Raw genomic sequence first — 17,207 nt, 5'->3', positions numbered from 1 at the left:
CCCCCCCCGTATGGATGTGTCTGTACGAGGCATTTTTTACTCATTTGCGTCTCTGGTTTCCTCTCCCTCGTCTTCTGACGTCGTATGCTGCTGCCCGGGATATCGTCTTGACTCAATTTACTCTTGCCGCCATGCAGAATGTAGTTGCGGCTCTGGTTTTGGGGGCAGAGGTCGGCATTGATGTCGATCTTCGTTTCTTCGAGGAATTGGCTAATATTAGCAGGAACTTAGGGACTCCCAATACTTTCTACATAAATATTAAGTCTCGTCACGACATTCTTAGGGGGAGGGTGAATAAGGCGCATGAGTGGTTTCAGCGTTATTTCTTCGTCTGGATTGACTCGGCTTCTGTGGCGGATCTTAACGCGGTCCTGAGAGGGACTTGGAACTCTTCGCCTAGTGAGTCTCTTGTTTTATCTCTTTCTTCGTCGTAGTTTGCGTGTGACTTTATTTTTGCGCTTTTTGGGGTTTTTCTAGAGCGTCATCCAATCCCGCTTCCTCCGCCGGCGGTTTTTTCTCGCGGAGTAGAAAAGATTCGTGAATTGGGGGTTCAGCAGTGGTCCGACTTCGATCGTGATCGTATCTTTTGTAGCGTTCCACGTATCTCGGCCGGTATGTTCTGTCTTCTATGCGAACGGCTTCCTTTTAGTATCTCGTCTCTTACTCGATTTTCTTGTTTTTAGCCGTTTAAGGTGCTCCCTCCGGCGGTCGATCGGGTCTTCGTGGTCGGTCTTCGTCGCGTCCCCCTTCACTCGTGATGCCTTGTCGAGCCGCTCGCTCTCCTTCGGTGCGGACCGGGGGCGCCCGTCATGACATCCCTCCGTATTCGAGTGTTATGAATGATGAGGTGACGAGTTCTTCCTTGCGGGAAGAAAACATGGGAATGGCCCAGTTCAGCCCCTTGAATCGTGATGTTGAGCCCGAAAGGGCGTTTGGTGAATCTGGTGGAATGAATCCGGCTGCTCCTGAAGGTGGGGAGCCGGTTAGTGTTGAAAGGGGGGCTTCTGATACAGCCCCGACAGGTGGTTTTATGGCTGATGCCATCCGTTCTGATGTCCGGGAAGGTCGAGAGTCTAGGTCTCTCAAGCGTCTGTCCGAAGATGTTCCGACGGAGGGTGCCCCTGAAGAGAAGAGATCTCAGCGGGATCCCCATGCCCGGGTGTTCCGTTATAACAACGACACTCCTTTTGTGAACGATGAGCGCGCTTGCGCCGAGTACTTCTGTCTTCCGAGGAATGCGTTCACGGACATTCCTGATGTTGATAATCTAGTGCATTCTCAGGAGTTCAAGGATATGTCTCGCTCTACTGCTCAGGTTCTTCTCTTTCCTTTAACATGGTGGTCTTTTGTTCTTCTTGGCTTAAGTTTTTTCTTTCTTGGGTGCAGTCGAATGCCCATGCGGTGCGGCTTGTGTATCTTTACGAGAGGGATCTTCGGAGGGTGCGGGCCAAGCTGGAGGACATGTTCGCGGAGAAGGAGTCGTGCGATACTCGTATCAAAGAGCTGGAGGTTGCCGTCGGCGGCTTAAGTTCCTCCGCTGAGGTTCTTCGGGCGGAGCTTGCGGCGTCGTCGAGTCGTGAGGCCATTCTTCGATCTCAGATTGGGGATCAGCAAAATGCTCTTGGGCGAGGATCAGTTATCTCGAGCAAAGTCGCAAAGATTGTGCTGCGAAGGAGGTGGCTCGGGCTGTTCGTGAGGCCGTTGCGAAGTATCGGGGCGGGTAAGGGCGTACTTGGATGATCAAGAGCATGTGAAGGAGCTTGTCTTCAAGGAGAACCAGATGACCGGGATCGTGTCTTGTCTTGAGGTTTGTATTGAGGAAGGCATTCCGATTCCTTCGGAGAAGTTGAGGCGTCACCGGGTGGCTTTGAGGGAATACACTGACCTTCTGGACAACACCGAGGTCGCGGCTTTGGAGGATGACGATCTCGTGGTTTCTCCCCTTCTTTCTTCTTCTTTAAGACTTAGTATTAAAAATGATAATGTTGTTTGAGGCTACCTTTGGGAGTCTTTTAGACTTTGTTTAGTTCTGGGGCGTTGGTGCTCTTTTTAATTTGTTGTCTTGACTTAGGGTCGTTGGTGGCCTTGTTTGAATGACTTCTTTTTGCTGTTTTTTGTCTTCTTGTTCCTTTGATATTTCGTCTGAGTTTCGTTATTTTTGCTCCTTTGTTATTTTGCTGGATTTTGTTCTTTTTGCGAGATACCCTCGGCTTTTCAGGTGTTTATGAGGTCGAGACTTGACTCGGTTTATCTCGTTTAATCGGGATTGATAATACTCGTGCGAGATGGGCCCGACTTATTTACTGAGTATTAAAAAACCGACGATGCGGGTCTGGGCCCAGCTTTTTATCCCCCTAGCCCGAGTTTTTAAGTCGGAGTTAGGGAGTGTGGTTTATTTTGCCACTGCATCCGTGTGGAACGCGTTATATCGAACACCTGGCCAGGGTGACGATGTTAAAAAAAAATCTGCTTATTCGAAAGCTCTTCTTTGGTCTTGGATTTTTTTTGGAGTTATGACTGGACACGTAAACGAGCTGCCTACGTACCCCGGAGGGATCAAGTCATTCGTAGTTCTTGCTTTTTTTTGGCGCTAAAAGGAGGGGTTTTGGCTTCGTCTTAGTAGTAGTACTTCTTCAGGTTTACGACGTTCCATGAGCGGGGAACCGCCGTTCCGTCAATTTCCATGAGTTGGTAGACGCCGGGTCTGACTATTTTTGAGATTATATTCGGCCCTGCCCAGTTGGGGCCGAGCTTTCCTGCCTTCTATTCTTCCTTGTTTTTGAATGTCTTTCTGAGTACTAAGTCTCCTTCTTCGAAACGTCTTTCTTTCACCCTTTTGTTGTAGTACTTGGCCGCCTGGTACTGGTAGTATTGGATGCGGACAAATGACTGGTCCCGGTCCTCTCCGGTGAGATCGTGGTGGTGGCAAAGTCTTTCGTTGTTCAGCTCTTCGTCCTATGGCATGATCATGCGTCTTACTGAAGTTATTGCGGCTTCTTCGGGTGCCATTGCTTCCACCCCGTGACATAATGAGAACGGGGTTCTACCGGTTGCTCGTATGGGAGTGATTCGGTGTGACCATAATACTCCATCTAGCTCATCGGCCCATTATCCCTTTTTGGCCTTGATGTGCCGCAGTCCACAGATCAGTACATGGAACCAGCTCAGCATGGAGTTCAGGACGTTCTGAACATTTCAACCGAGGTTCATGTTTTTCACCGTACCGGAAAGACTGACCGTGCAGTGTACTGGACCGTCCCGCATGCGTCCGGAAAGGAGCTTTGGCTGGAACCATGGCCGGATGACAGATCTAACCGTTCTGGAGCTTGCATTTCCTGTCCAACTTCACATTTTAAGACATATGGTCGAGGTAGAATCCACTTTGGACGAGCTGGGCGAAGTGACATTTACTTGGGCGAGCTAGATGAGCTGAGTGAGCTAAGTGACACTACTCTGGAGCTGGATGAGCTTAGTGAGATATGAGCTAAGTAACACAGAAGATGGAACTGTTTCAGCTGCTGAGCGAAATGGGCCTTTTCAGCCCAAAGAAAAGTTCATAAAAAGTTCATTATGGAATTGTTTCTTTCCAAATTCGACCAGCCTTTTCCTCAGTCCATTTCAAGCCCATTCTCATCAAGAATATCAAGAGGGAGTCAGCAAGGAAGTCTTGGTCATGCATGGGAAAAAGAATTCGACAAAAATCATTAATTTCGGTCTTTAGTCAAAGTCTTCATTTCTAGTTTCAATGTCTTGTTTTTAGCACATTCTTCTTTGGATTTCTACAACTTGTAATCCTATAAATAAGGCCTAAGAGCCACGAAATAATACAGATTATTTTCCCCTTTTTATGAGTTTATCTCTTTGTTCTTTGTTTAGAACATTTCTTAGTTTCTTGTTGAGTTTATCTCCAAGTTTCGATCCTTCTTTTGTTGGACCAGTGCGTCACATCCGGCAACGATCAAAGTCAGGTAGTATCATTGGGCCATCCGCAACCCTTTGTGTCTCCGTTCATTCCTTCAGTTCTCCTTCCTCACGGATCGAGTCCATATTTTTCCTTACCGGTCGAGTGTTCATTCCTTAGGGTGCATCAGGCCTCCAGCCGCTTCTTCATTCCGTCGATGATTGTTTTGTTTGTTGCTTCGGCTTGGTCGTTTCCCTGCGGGAATCGTGGGGTTGATTTGCTTAGCTTGATTCTCCAGCTCGCGCAGAAATCTTCGAAGTAGTTGGAGATGAATTGCGAGCCGTTGTCGGTGACGATTTCATAAGGTAGGCCGTGGCCGCATATGATGTTTTTCCATACAAATTTTCTGACTTGCTCGTCTTTGATGGATGGGTACGCCTCGGCTTCTACCCATTTGGTGAAGTAGTCGGTCATGTCGAGTAAGTATCTTCGTTGTCTCGACCGGGGTAAAGGTTCTACTATGTCCATTGCCCAGCTCATGAAGGGGTACGGTTGTGCTGTTGCTTTAAAAAGTTCGGTACGGGCGTGTATCATCGGTGTGTGTCGCTGGCATTTTTCGCATCTTGCTGTGTGCTTTTGGCAATCTGCTTCCATCGTCGGCCTGTAGAATCCGAGCTTCTTAATCTTTATGGTTAAGGACCTGTCGTCTGAATGATTAACTCCTGCGCCATCGTGGGTTTCTCTCATTACTTTGTCGGCTTCGGCGCCGTCGATGCAACTTAGCCATGCTCCCGTTGGGCTTCTTTTGTAGAGATTTCCGTCTAGGTGCATATAGTTCGCGCATTGGGTCTTCAAGCGTCTTGCGGCCCATTTATCTTCCGAAAGTTCTCTGTCTTCTATGTAAAGGAGTATTTCGGTTCTCCAGTCGACATGCGGCTCGTCTTCTTCTAGCGGTTCTTCTTCTGCCTCTTCGTCTTCGTCGTTCTCGATTGCTATCTGCTCGTTGATTAGGTTTAGGCTCGGTGTTATGTCGATGCTTGGTTTTTTTATGCTTTCTACGGGTATTATGCATTTCTGCGTAGGATCAGAACTCGACGCTAAAGCCGTCAGGTCGTCTGCTGAAGTGTTGTTGCCTCTCGGAATTTTAGTCAGGGTGAAATTCGCGAAACCTTCTGCTAATTCATGGACGACCTTGAGGTAGGCGTCCATCCGATCATTTTTCGCTTCATAATCACCCGAGAACTGCATTGCGACCAGTTGTGAGTCGCAGAAAGCGTCTATCCTTTTTGCTCCTATTGCCTTTGCCAGTCAAAGACCCGCTATCAGGGCTTCGTATTCCGCCTCATTGTTGGACGCCGGAAATGCGAGTCGGAAAGATTGCTCTAGGACTTCTTTTGTTGGCGATTCGAGACGGATGTCGATCCCGTTTCCATGACGCGATGATGATCCGTCGACATAAAGAGTCCATGCGGCCTCTGGATTTGGTATAGACGTTTCTAATTCCGGCGTTAGTTCAATGAGGAAGTCAGTGAGTAACCTCGACCGCCCATTTGGCCATCCTTTCCGATTGGCTTGGGCTGTGAAGAATATTTCGCAACGGTTGCGTTGTCATTACTGCGATGGAGTGCGATTGGAAATATGGGCGGAGTTTTTTGGCTGCGGTTACGACTGCTAACGCTAGCTTTTCCAGAGTTGAGTATCGTGACTCAGCGTCGTCCAACGTCTTGCTGATGTAAAAAATAGGTCTTTGCTCGCCTCGTTCCTCTCTTACCAATACTCCGCTAACCGCCGATCCCGTGACAGATACGTATAGGTATAGGATCTCTCCTTCTTCGGGCTTGGCTAAAACTAGTGGCGTCGCCAGGTATTGTTTGAGTTCGGCGAAGGCTTTCTCGCAGTCGTCGTCCCATTCGAAGCGTTTGTTTGCTCGGAGCAGTTGGTAAAAGGGGAGAAATTTGTCAATGGACCGGCAGATGAACCTGTTGAGTGCGGCGATGCGGCCGGTTAATCGCTGGACTTCTCTTGTGCTTCTGGGCGACGGGAGCTCCATTATGGCGGCTATCTTTCTTGGATTAGCTTCAATTCCTCTTTTGGCTACGATGTATCCCAGGAATTCTCCAGATGTCACCGCGAAGGTGCATTTCGCCGGGTTCAGCTTCATATTCGTTGAGTATCGCGAAACATTCCCACAGGTCGTTGACGTGTCTATTTGCCATGAATGATTTCACCAGCATGTCGTCGATATATACCTCCATTATGTTTCCTAGTTGATCCGAGAACATTTCATTCACCAATCGCTGGTAGGTGGCTCCTGCGTTTTTGAGTCTGAATGGCATGACTTTGTAGCAGTAAGTTCCTCTCACGGTGATGAATGAGGTTTTCTCTTGATCTTCCGGATGCATCAGGATCTGGTTATACCCGAAGAAGGCGTCCATGAAGGAGAGTAGCTCGTTTCCTACTGTGGCTTCCACGATGCGATCTATGTGAGGTAGTGGAAAGCTGTCCTATGGGCATGCCTAGTTAAGATCGGTGAAGTCTACGCACACTCTCCAGGATCCGTTATTTTTCATGACGACCACTGGATTTGCAATCCATTCTAGGTAGTTGACCTCCCTTATGGAACCGGCATTCATGTGGCGTTCTACTTCCGCGTTTACGGCTGCCGCACGTTCTGGTCCTAGCTTCCTTCTTTTCTGTTTAATCGGCTTATAGGTTAGGTCGATGTTTAGTTCGTGGCAGATGATGCTGGGATCGATCCCGATCATATCGGTTGTTTTCCACGCAAAAGTCGAAACAGTTTCTTTGAGGAAGTCGATTAGTTCGGCGCGGATGTCTGGGCTCAGCTCGCTTCCTATTCTGACGCGTCTTTCGGGGTCATTGTCGTCGATGGGGACTTGTTCGATGGCTTCTCTCGGCGGTTCTCCCGTTATGGTTTGCTCGGTGGGGATTTCTCTGATGATGGCGTTGCAAGCTCTCAGGACCCTCATCTCCACGGGTCCCATGATGGAACATGCCCGTGCGATCCCTTGGCTTCCTTTTAGCACGTGCGTCCCTAATGTTTTCGGGAACTTCAGGCATTGGTGGTATGAGGAAGGTACCGCCTCCATGTCGTGCAGCCACCACGTTCCTATGATGATGTTGTAGACTGCGGGTTTGTCTATTATGGTGAACGTCGCGATTTTCGTTATCCCACCTGCATGAACAGGCAGTTTTATCGTTCCGACGGACAAGGTGGTCTCCCCGGCGAAACTCGTCAATGGCCGGATTTTGGGCTTATATTTGTATCCGCGGAGTTCCATCTTCTGCAAGGTTTCTTGAAAAATCAGGTTTACCCAGCTTCTGGTGTCCACTAGGACTCTGGACACTTCGCAGTCTGCGACCATGATCTCGATGACTAAAGGGTCATTGTGAGGGAAACTTATTCCTTCAGCGTCGGTGTCAGTGAAGGTCGTTGCGTCGTCATTTGCGGTTGGAATTCCAAAGGTCTTTATCTCCTTCCGGCTCCAAACGTTCCATCGGTTCGTGATGTCGCCTCTTCTTTGATGCGCCCGGATGGATCTGACTGAGTCATTGCAAGAGGTGAGTCCGCCCATGATCACGTTTATTCGTCGTTGAAAACATGGCGGGGAGTCAGGTTCGTTTTCTCTGTTTCTTTTTCTTCCTCGTTCGCTTACTCTAGGGTTTTCTTGTCGGAGTTGTTGTCTTAGATTCCAGAGGTTCAGGGTGTTGAATCCAGACGGATTGTAATTTTGAACCGAGATTTCGCCTCTTTGGTATTTCCCGAAGAGCACGTCTTTTAGTTGTCTGCAGCAGGTAGTCTCGTGGCCTGCGCATCGGTGATATTGGCAGTATGATTGCTGTTGCGCGACTGTCAGGATACTTGGTGAAGGTCCTCCTCCTATGTAGAGAATTCTTGCTCTGTTTCCTTGGTTTCTTCTTTCTGGGTTTCTGATGTTCCTTCTTTTGTTCGTACGCTCGGTCGTAGGGGTATTTTCTTCAGCGGTGACGTCTGGTGCTCGCAAAGTTGACCTGGTCAAAGCGCGTAATTGTACCAGGAGGTCTCTGAGGATTTGGACTTGATCAGTCAAGGCTGCGGTCATTTCCTGGCGGAGCTCGTTCGCCGGTGGTATGTTCGTCATCTGAGAACTTCGAATTCTGATGGCTTGAACTTCCGACCTGTTTTGCAATCTGGCTACGCGGCGTTCTAGTTCGTCGATTCAGTTATGACACGCCGCATGAACTTCATTTATTGTTGCGGCTCTGACTCCTCCCTGCTGACTCATCTCGTCGATTTTGTTCAGTATGTAGTAAAGCATGGTTCGAGAGTCGTACGTCGTTTCGGCCGGCGGGTCTTGGGGGATGTTGATTGGTTCGCCTAGCGGCGAGAGAGGGGACGTTGGACTTCTCGGGTTGTATGAAGTTTCTGAATCGGAGGCGGTCGGATCGTCCGACTCGTATGACGTCGGTAAAGACGACATCTTTCGGCTTTTTAGTGGACTCTACTTCGTGCGTTAGAAACTTTTCAGCCCAACGGTTGGCGCCAATTGTTGAATCCTAAATCCAGTAACAGAGGATTTATAGACTAAACAAAGATATAAGTATGATTAATGGGGGCCAAAGGTTTCGTTTAATACAATGTTTACAAAAAGGCGAAGCAAAGAATAAAAGAAGAACTCGTAGTCGTAAAAACAAACTCAGGATTCTCTCTACTTTTATCTCTCTAGTCTTTCTCTCTCTATTTCGCTGTCCCCTCTCCGTAATCTGTTTTCCTCTTTTTATAGATTTTAGTTGCGTGGTTTTGTGGATGCGTCATGATTACTTTCTGACCTGCTACAGTGATCGGCGGATTGTCAGTGAGTAGGTTCTGCGCCGTGGTAGGAGCCTCGGCCTATTCCTTCCTGTCGTTCGGTGGCGTGTTGTCAGGTCATCTCAGGGAGTTGGTGAACCGTTTACCCCGATGTGATGATGTCACATCGGGGTAAACGGTTCACCAACTCCCTGAGATGATGTCTACTTTTATCTGGTCACCAACTCCCTGAGATGATGGCGTGTTGTCAGGTCATCTCAGGGAGTTGGTGAACCGTTTACCCCGATGTGATGATGTCATTCGGCGCGGGTCTTGCTTTCTTTTCTGGGCCGCGTCGCGTCGCTCCTGTCTTGGGCTCAGTTTTAGGATCGGGCCGAGTCAGCTCCTGGACCTTGGCACTTAGTGAGATCTATCCAACATTAGTGGAAGTAAAACCCAAAGAAAGAAACTGTGTGAAATATTATTATGTTATTAGAACAATAGTTTAGATATTTTTACCAAAAAAACAATAGTTTAGATAATCTGAATGTTAAAAAAATAGATAGATAATGAATGATAAAAAGTAACTGTTCTATTCTGATCATAAGAGTTTCTGTCGACCAAATTTTATTTTATTTAAAATGGTATTCTTAAATCGTTGTACTTGGATAAGTACGGGTAATATAATGTTTTAACGAATTTCTAGAGACGTTACCTAATAAATTGTACGGCATTGACTTAAAATATCAAAATGTATTTGTTAGGTGTAGGTGTAAAAGTAGGAATATTCAAATGATCTTTTACACATTAGTAGAACTATCAACTATCAAGACCGGCGAAATCGTCGGTGTCGGTGTATGTGTGTTTCTAGAAATTAAATGGTGGAAATTGACCGTATGGGATGATTTGTCAGTCGGTTCTTTTGTGAAACCGAGTGGCTTAGTCGTAAGCATACGTTGTCTTTGATTATATACCCCTAAAGAGTCGTCTGTGTTCACACACGGGGTCTTCTCTGATCTTCGTCTGCAGGTAAATTTTGGACCAATTACATATTTGACTTTTGTCTAGTCTTTTTTTTTTGGACAAATACTTTTGTCTAGTCAAATCTCATATTGTAAAGTTGCTTCTTTACTTGACATCCAAGAAGAACGCAAAGACTTCTGTTTCGAGCTTTGAAAATAGTATTTTAACCCCCCAAAAAGACAAAGTATTTTATCAAAAAAAAAAGAACCATTTTGTTTGCATCTTCTAGATATCAAAGGTTTGGCTGAGCCTGACCGGATAAAAGATGTTCAAGCTTTAACGTTCAAAAGCATATCATATATATTTATCTCCATGGAGCAATCAAAAACTATTTGTTATGACTTATTAGGACATGGTTGTTCGTAATTGGTTGGTGAATTAGAAAGAGCTTGCAATTTGACGGATAAATGTTTTTCTTATTCTCATTGGTATAACGAAACATTTTCTTTATTGGTACATTTTGATCTCCAACACGATAATAATAAAATACAATAACATTTCTTTGAATAGAAACATTATAGTAAAAACTGGTAATGACGCCGTCAAGAGAATATTCCGAGAACAAGCTGTCTTGATCCGATATCCATTCGTCAACTACTTCAATCTCTTGCGAAGACGACGACGTTTCCTCGACGCATACCGCGTCTTGAAGAACGTCGCCTCTCACTTGAATCCACTCGCCGTCAGCTACCGTATCCCAATCCGGAACGCTTGAAAACTCATCTCCGGCGAGTTGCTCGATCCGATCAGCCGGTGAATCCCAAGCACCCGAGTAACCAGCAAAAGGGTATTCGTGATCCATCGAAAGCGAGCGACTTTCCGAAGCTTCGCATGAGTTCCAAAACCGTTGATCCAACACAGTGCTCGGAGAAGACGAACTCTGCAGATGAGATTCTACGTCTTCGTCTTCGTCGAGGAAAGGGTGTTTAAGCAACCCTTCCACCGTCCATCTCTGTTTCGGATCATTCTCCAAACAACTCATCAGAAAGTCCTTACCTTTCTCCGATATCCACTCAGGAATCTCCGGCGACTCGCCGGAGTATCCAATCTTATACATTGCAGCAACGACGTCGTTTAGCTCCGGCCAAGGGCTTGCCCCGGTCATCATCTCGATCACCGTACACCCTAACGCCCACACGTCGGCTGGAAACCTCTGTTCTTCGCCGCGAGCAACCTCTGGCGCCATAAACGCCGGTGTACCGGAAAATCCAGACTTTAAAACCGGTTTAGCACAACCCATATCAGCGATTTTACATACGACGCCGTTTTCTTCGACCAGCACGTTCTGGCTCTTCAAGTCGCAGTGAACAATCCCTCTCTCGTGGAGATAACTCAGACCCCTGAGAATCTGACGCGTGTATGATCTGATCGCCGGCTCCGGCAACTTCCCGCCGGAGTTTTTGATTAAATCGTGAAGACTCCCGCCGGAAACGTACTCCATCAGGAGATTGTAAGCCAATCCTTCCTTCTCCGGTGTTACATCAGAGCCTATGTACTTGACTATGTGTGGAGAGCTCAATGTAGACAAAATCGATTGCTCGTTCTGCAAGAACGCTGAAGAAGAGAAATCGGCTGATTTGACGGCGAACATCTCACCGGAGTTTGAAACTGCTATTGAGACGGTGGCTGTGGAGCCTCGACCGATGATTGGTCCTCTTGTCCAAGTAATAATATCCATTGGTAACAGAGGAAATGAAAAAAAACAGTAGGTATGAGGTTAGCGAGTTTGGAGAAATGATCTTTAGAGGTTTTGAATTGTTTTAAGCAAATGGCTCATAAGAAGCTTATTATATAGTAGTATACAAATTCATTTATGTGTGTATGTGTTATGGGTAAGTTGAAGTGTGTGTATGTGACTTTGGCATGGGTTTTGGTTCAAACTCGGAGACGACATTCTTTATACATTTTTTTTCTTGATTTCTTTTTGTCCAATTAAGAGTCACTACTTTAAGCTTATCTTTCACTTTATTTATGTTTTTTTTTTCTGTCATCAAAATAATATTTATTTATGTTTAGATTACTATTTGTGTTCTGTGTTATAGCAGTTTCGAAACTCAAGATGCCTGAATATTATGATGACATACAGACGTCACTTAATATGCGTTTTGAGTATATTTAGCATGATTCATACCAAGGATAACCATACTTTTATTATAAAAGGAAACAAATAAAAATTTAAGCATATGATGTAGATCTTTTTTATTCCTTATTATATATTTTCTCAATTGTTAAAAGTTACTATAATTTATAGTTTTTTTTTCTTTTTTTCACAAATGTAGATTTTCTAGATTTTTAAAGTACTTTCATTGATTGATATTAAGAAGTTTTACATATGATTTGATTAAATGTATATTGAAAAATATATAGTAAAAATAAATAATAAAATCATTGTAAATAGTTATTATATTTTTAATATGCATAATAATCTTTTATAAGAAAGGTAATCTTTTAGGAAGGGAGAAAGTAGTTTAAATGTAGTGTATAATATCCCAAATCAGCATGGTATTAAGCCAAGTTACAAAAAAAAAAAAAAAATCAGCATGGTATTGCGTTCAATGCAATATCATCCTGTGATTGAAGAACAGCTGCCAACAGCTGCATGTTCATTAGCATTAAGTTATTGATAATGTTACTTAATTGCAGAGTTTATTTTGAGTTAATTGTTGCATTTAACACACTATCCTCACATATAGTAACGTACAGATTCTGGTAGCATTATATGTGTGGGCAATATAATAACGAGAGAGAGTGAAACGAGCTACGTGGCCTGAGGGGAATGTGTAAAGACAGCTTCGACGGCATGAAGACAGAGTGGACGGCGCCGTTACTTCGATCCTCCGCCATGAGTTTTAAATCACGTGACGGAAGCGCGTGGAGCAAATCAAGTACAGACCATTTTAACGTGGTAAGGAGATTAAGCCACACTTACTTAAAAAGATTTATTAACGCATCAAAGTTTAAAATTAATTATTATTTATTTGTTTAATGGGCTGTAAAGAAGAAAACTGTGTGGTCGAATCTAAAATGTGAATGAAGATGATAATGTCTTTAATTAGAATGCAAGCTGTGACAATTTATTTGGGTTTGCTTTTGCTCCGAGAATACAGTTGTGAGTTCAGAGTTTACATTTTTTCGGTTATTAAATTTTAGTATAATATAGTTTTGTAAGTTTTGGATGGGAAACGCGGATTCATGCATGTGATTCTGGACAAAGGTGTGCCAGACTGGGATATGTATATTTTTAACCGCAAGATTAAGCGTGTATATAGAAAACTAAAGATGAACATATTTATAAGAGTTGAGAAGACAACGTGTATTGCGTACTGATTAGTTTTGTTAGGGGAAGTAGTTATACATGGGATTTCTTTTACAGGAAAAAAAGGTTATACATGGATTTGACTTCATTTTAAAATAACCTTATGAAGCAGTTTAAAAAAAAAGACCTTATGAAGCAAAGCTCGATGGCTTATATATACTTTTTTCTCAACTTCAACTTATGAGGCCAATACATGATTTGCAACTACAAGAGATTCAACCACACTTACCAACAAAATGATCTAGTATCACCTAATAATAACACATAGATGGATCATGCGCTGCCTAATCTTCTATTTTGTTGTAATTTTAATTTACCTGATGACTACAAACTCACCCCACGATCCGGGAAGATCAGTTGCCTCGTAAACCACCTATATTTGACCACACCAGGTGAAAGCATTAAGACACAAACTAACTAGACCAAATCAAGATTATACATTTAAGCTCCAGCTTTAGTCACTAAAGAGTACAAGTTCAGCTCTTGGACCAAAACATCTTCACCGAAACGGTGCAAGTCCGGACATGGTCGTTGTTGCGGTGCTCAAACACCTTACTTCATAGCCTGAAAGACGGAAGCAAGTCCGTGCTGAGAAAAGACGGGCTCAACGACTAGCAAAAACGTAGCCAAAACAGCTATCAAAGCTTCCAATGCCGTGGGTTCATGCTACTAAAGATGCTAGAGAAGCCGCCTCCAGTGCTGGGAAGTAGAGCACCACCACTTACCTGAAACAGAGTTCACCTGTATGGAGAACATGTCCAAAAGAAATAGGCTGAAACAAAAAATCTTAACATGTACCTGCCGGTAGCATCTGTAAAATCTCTAATACCACCTCCAACGGTTAGTGGTACAAAGACGTACTCTGATGTGTACCTCAAAACCTATAAAGGATGTTAAAAGGTTTTAAATCAGAAAATACATAACTACAGAAGTAATACTTAAAACTCTAATGAGAAAAAAAAATAACAACTAATCTTAGTACATGTATCATCGACAAATCCCCTAGAGGAAAATCGCGAAATCCAGTTATGTTTAAGAAGCTAATCTGAAAACCCAAAGGAAGAATAGTTTAATGGTAAAAAATATCTAAACAAATCTGTATTTGAGACACTAATAACAAGGAAACATACCTCATATGCACCCTCTTTGTAATACGGTGCAAGTTCGTGCATGGTCGTCGTTGTCGTGCTCAAACACCTTACTTCATAGCCTGAAAGACGGAAGCAAACCGGGCCTCGTGGTCTGGTGGTAAAGGAACCTCAGCTGAGGTGCCCGCCATCACGAGTTCGAATCCCGGCCACCGGGGAATTAACATTTGGGCATCGCCGGCGACACAGATTAGTCTCTTGGGCCTAGGAAGCCTTTGGGGAAACTGTGTATAATTCAAAAAGAAAGACGGAAGCAAGTCCAGTGCTGAGAAAATACGGGCTCAACGTCTAGCAAAAATGTTGCCAAAACATCTATCAAAGCTTCCAATGCCGTGGGTCCATGCTACTGAAGATGCTAGAGAAACCGCCTCCAGTGCTGGGAAGTAGAGCACCACCATGTACCTGAAACAGACTTCATCCATCAGTTGACAAGTCCGGCGGAACGAGGCCTCTGTGACACGCCTTACTACGAGAACCAAAGGTCAATAGCATTTTCCACCGCCAATTCCTCCGTTGGGGACACCGTCTCACCAGAAAGTAGAGGCCAAACCAGAGAACCCACTGAGCAACGCGCCGCCGCCGTGAAGGGTTTTCTAGAAATCTACAAAAAGAGAAAATCAGCTCTGCCTTGCACTTCACCCTAAATGATGACCTTATTTGCATTCACCACACCCTAGACTCGCCGCTCCCGGTAGACGACACCTCCGACTTGAAGTTTTCCGGTGAGACACCAAACAACTCAGTAACAGCTTGCATGTCAAAGAGGACGAAGAAGATGAGGAGAAAGGCAAAGAGAAAAAAGAAAGGGAGGAGAGTGAATGTCTCCGGCACCGGCAAGAGCCGGCCCGAAGAAAAATTTGAATTGTTTTGTGGAGGTTTTAGAGAGAGATGGGGTTAGAGAGAGAGAGAATCAGAAAGGAAGGAACTTTTGAAGATAGGGAGTTTATATTTGTTTCTACTTAGGTAACGGTTTGTAGTGAAGGCGACTTCTACCAACTGAATTTTGTATGATCTTATATCATTACATCATCTCAGTAAGTCTATGAAGCATAGAGGCATACATGAAGAACAAACTATTGAATTTTGTATGGTCTTAGATCATTACATCATACTAGCTACTCCGTAGGCCTTACTATAACTTTCCTGTTATGTAGCAAGGACCTTGGTCCAAGGTATATTGTATCATATGTGTAAAAAACCTGTTTCAGCAACAATGCAGACTTTTTGTTAATTCTGTTAGATACTAGTATACTACTAGATGAACACAAAATATTCAGTTAAATTTTCTGGGGAACATTGTTATTTCCAACAAGGCAACAACCATAAGTCTTTTTTGTTACATGTTTAGATGAAGGCCCCATATTGATACCTCAATTGTACAAATTGGTGGCAGAACCAATTTATATTTATAAGATTGATTTCTAAACCTAAGCCCAATTCTATCTTATCTTTTACATGAACAATGCCATTTGTTGTTCAACTTTGTTGTTGACAAGACCGTAAATCATGTGGTTTCATACTTAACATGAAAATAAAATATGCAGACACACGTTATAATCTGCAGAGGTCAATGTGCAGCCAGTAGAATATTAAATGTTGACTTTATATCGTAAAGTTGAAGAGTAACAAATGCGATAAAAATAATTGGCCCCTTGACCTTTTGTACTTTCGGCATTTAGAATGTTCAATTCGGAAATTTAGACGTACGAGAAATCGTAGTAAATTATATTAATAAACATAATTTATAAACTAATAGTTAAATATATCTTTTGTACAATGTTAAATGTTCTAAACAAAGATTATTGAAAATTTACTAGTCATAGTGTTTTTTTGTACTTACTTTTGATAAATCACTTGGATCAAGAAAGTAAAGATCCAGTACTTGTTTGTTCAAGTCTGTTATGAGCAATCTTGGTTATATATGAGTTATATATTAAGTTTCGTTTTCTAACCAACTAAATTGATAATTAATCAGAACAGCTTTAAGTAGTATTCTTGTTGTCTAGGTTATACATTACTCGACGTATACACGACCTATAGGAGGTGAATGGCAATACAAAAACGTGAAAATGAGTCAAAAGCTAACAACCATGTCGTGTCAAGAAGAGGGTACCTATGTTAACTTCTTCTCGTCGAATCTTCTCAAATACGTAGATCATCGTTATCCTCAGTCTCTTAACAGGAGGTTTTAGCTTCGGGTAATAGACGGTTCTTAGATTTTCTTAGATTTTAACTAAAAAAATTAAGCATCGTCTCTTAAATAAGAGATATAAGAGCCGTCACTTAGCTGAAAAGTGTAAAAAAAAATAATCAAATCATAACTTAAAAACTCCGGCTAAGAGATCGGAGTTAATGATGCCCTTAATGTGAAATTGCATGCATCAGTGACATTTTCTATATATTTATTTTTTGAAAAATTCTTTGGCATAGTTTTTTTTTAATTTTTTGTCACAAAAATAGCTCACAATGAATAAAATGACCAAAATAAGTTTTATTAAAGATTAAAAATGTATTTTTACCCCCATCGTTAACTAATATAGACTTAGAGTTTAGAGTTAAGGAGTAGAGTTTTGGGTATAGAGTTTTAAATTTTAAAAATTAAAAATTAAAACTAAAATTTTCAAAATAAAAAGGAGCTAATTTGGTCATTTTTTAGGGTTATTTTTGTGACAAAAACTTAAAAATGGCTATTCGAAAGAATTGTTTTTTTTTTTATAAGTATGGGAATTATCATAAAAATGAATCGTTGTTTGTACGTGTACAAAAAGTTACAAGCCGTAACATTTTCTATTAGTTTTATATCTTCAATGAACATGCATCTTTACCGTTTGTAGATTATAAAGAGGTACGAGTTTTAATACACAAGTTACAGCTACCTTGTCGTATAATTTTGCCTATATTAGAAATGTAAATCAATGTTTCTTAATTCTCACGACCAATAATAAACCGATATTAAAATAAGCTGATTAAAAGAATGTACGCCTTTGCTTCTCCGTTCAACTCGCTTGACTTGCCTTAGGTCAGCCTATGGGG

The 17,207-nt window shown here is 43.0% G+C and overlaps 2 protein-coding genes across 2 annotated transcripts; one reads left to right on the top strand and one right to left on the bottom strand.

Annotated features, from left to right (window-relative positions):
* The first annotated feature begins 14 nt into the window (after positions 1-14).
* On the top strand, positions 15-1,993 carry LOC106332172 (uncharacterized protein At3g60930, chloroplastic-like). Its single transcript, XM_013770646.1, has 5 exons — positions 15-399; positions 478-612; positions 693-1,315; positions 1,387-1,676; positions 1,726-1,993. The coding sequence occupies exons 1-5, from the start codon at positions 15-17 to the stop codon at positions 1,991-1,993; spliced, it is 1,701 nt and encodes a 566-aa protein (XP_013626100.1).
* An 8,045-nt stretch (positions 1,994-10,038) lies between these two features.
* On the bottom strand, positions 10,039-11,609 carry LOC106332166 (mitogen-activated protein kinase kinase kinase 2). Its single transcript, XM_013770634.1, has one exon. The coding sequence runs from the start codon at positions 11,386-11,388 to the stop codon at positions 10,039-10,041; it is 1,350 nt and encodes a 449-aa protein (XP_013626088.1). The 5' UTR covers positions 11,389-11,609.
* Between the last annotated feature and the right edge of the window lie 5,598 nt (positions 11,610-17,207).

Source organism: Brassica oleracea, chromosome C1 (genome assembly GCF_000695525.1).
Source record: "Brassica oleracea var. oleracea cultivar TO1000 chromosome C1, BOL, whole genome shotgun sequence".
Taxonomy (NCBI): domain Eukaryota; kingdom Viridiplantae; phylum Streptophyta; class Magnoliopsida; order Brassicales; family Brassicaceae; genus Brassica; species Brassica oleracea.
Note: the sequence above shows the minus strand (reverse complement) of the source record. Positions and strands in the feature narration are given on the sequence as shown.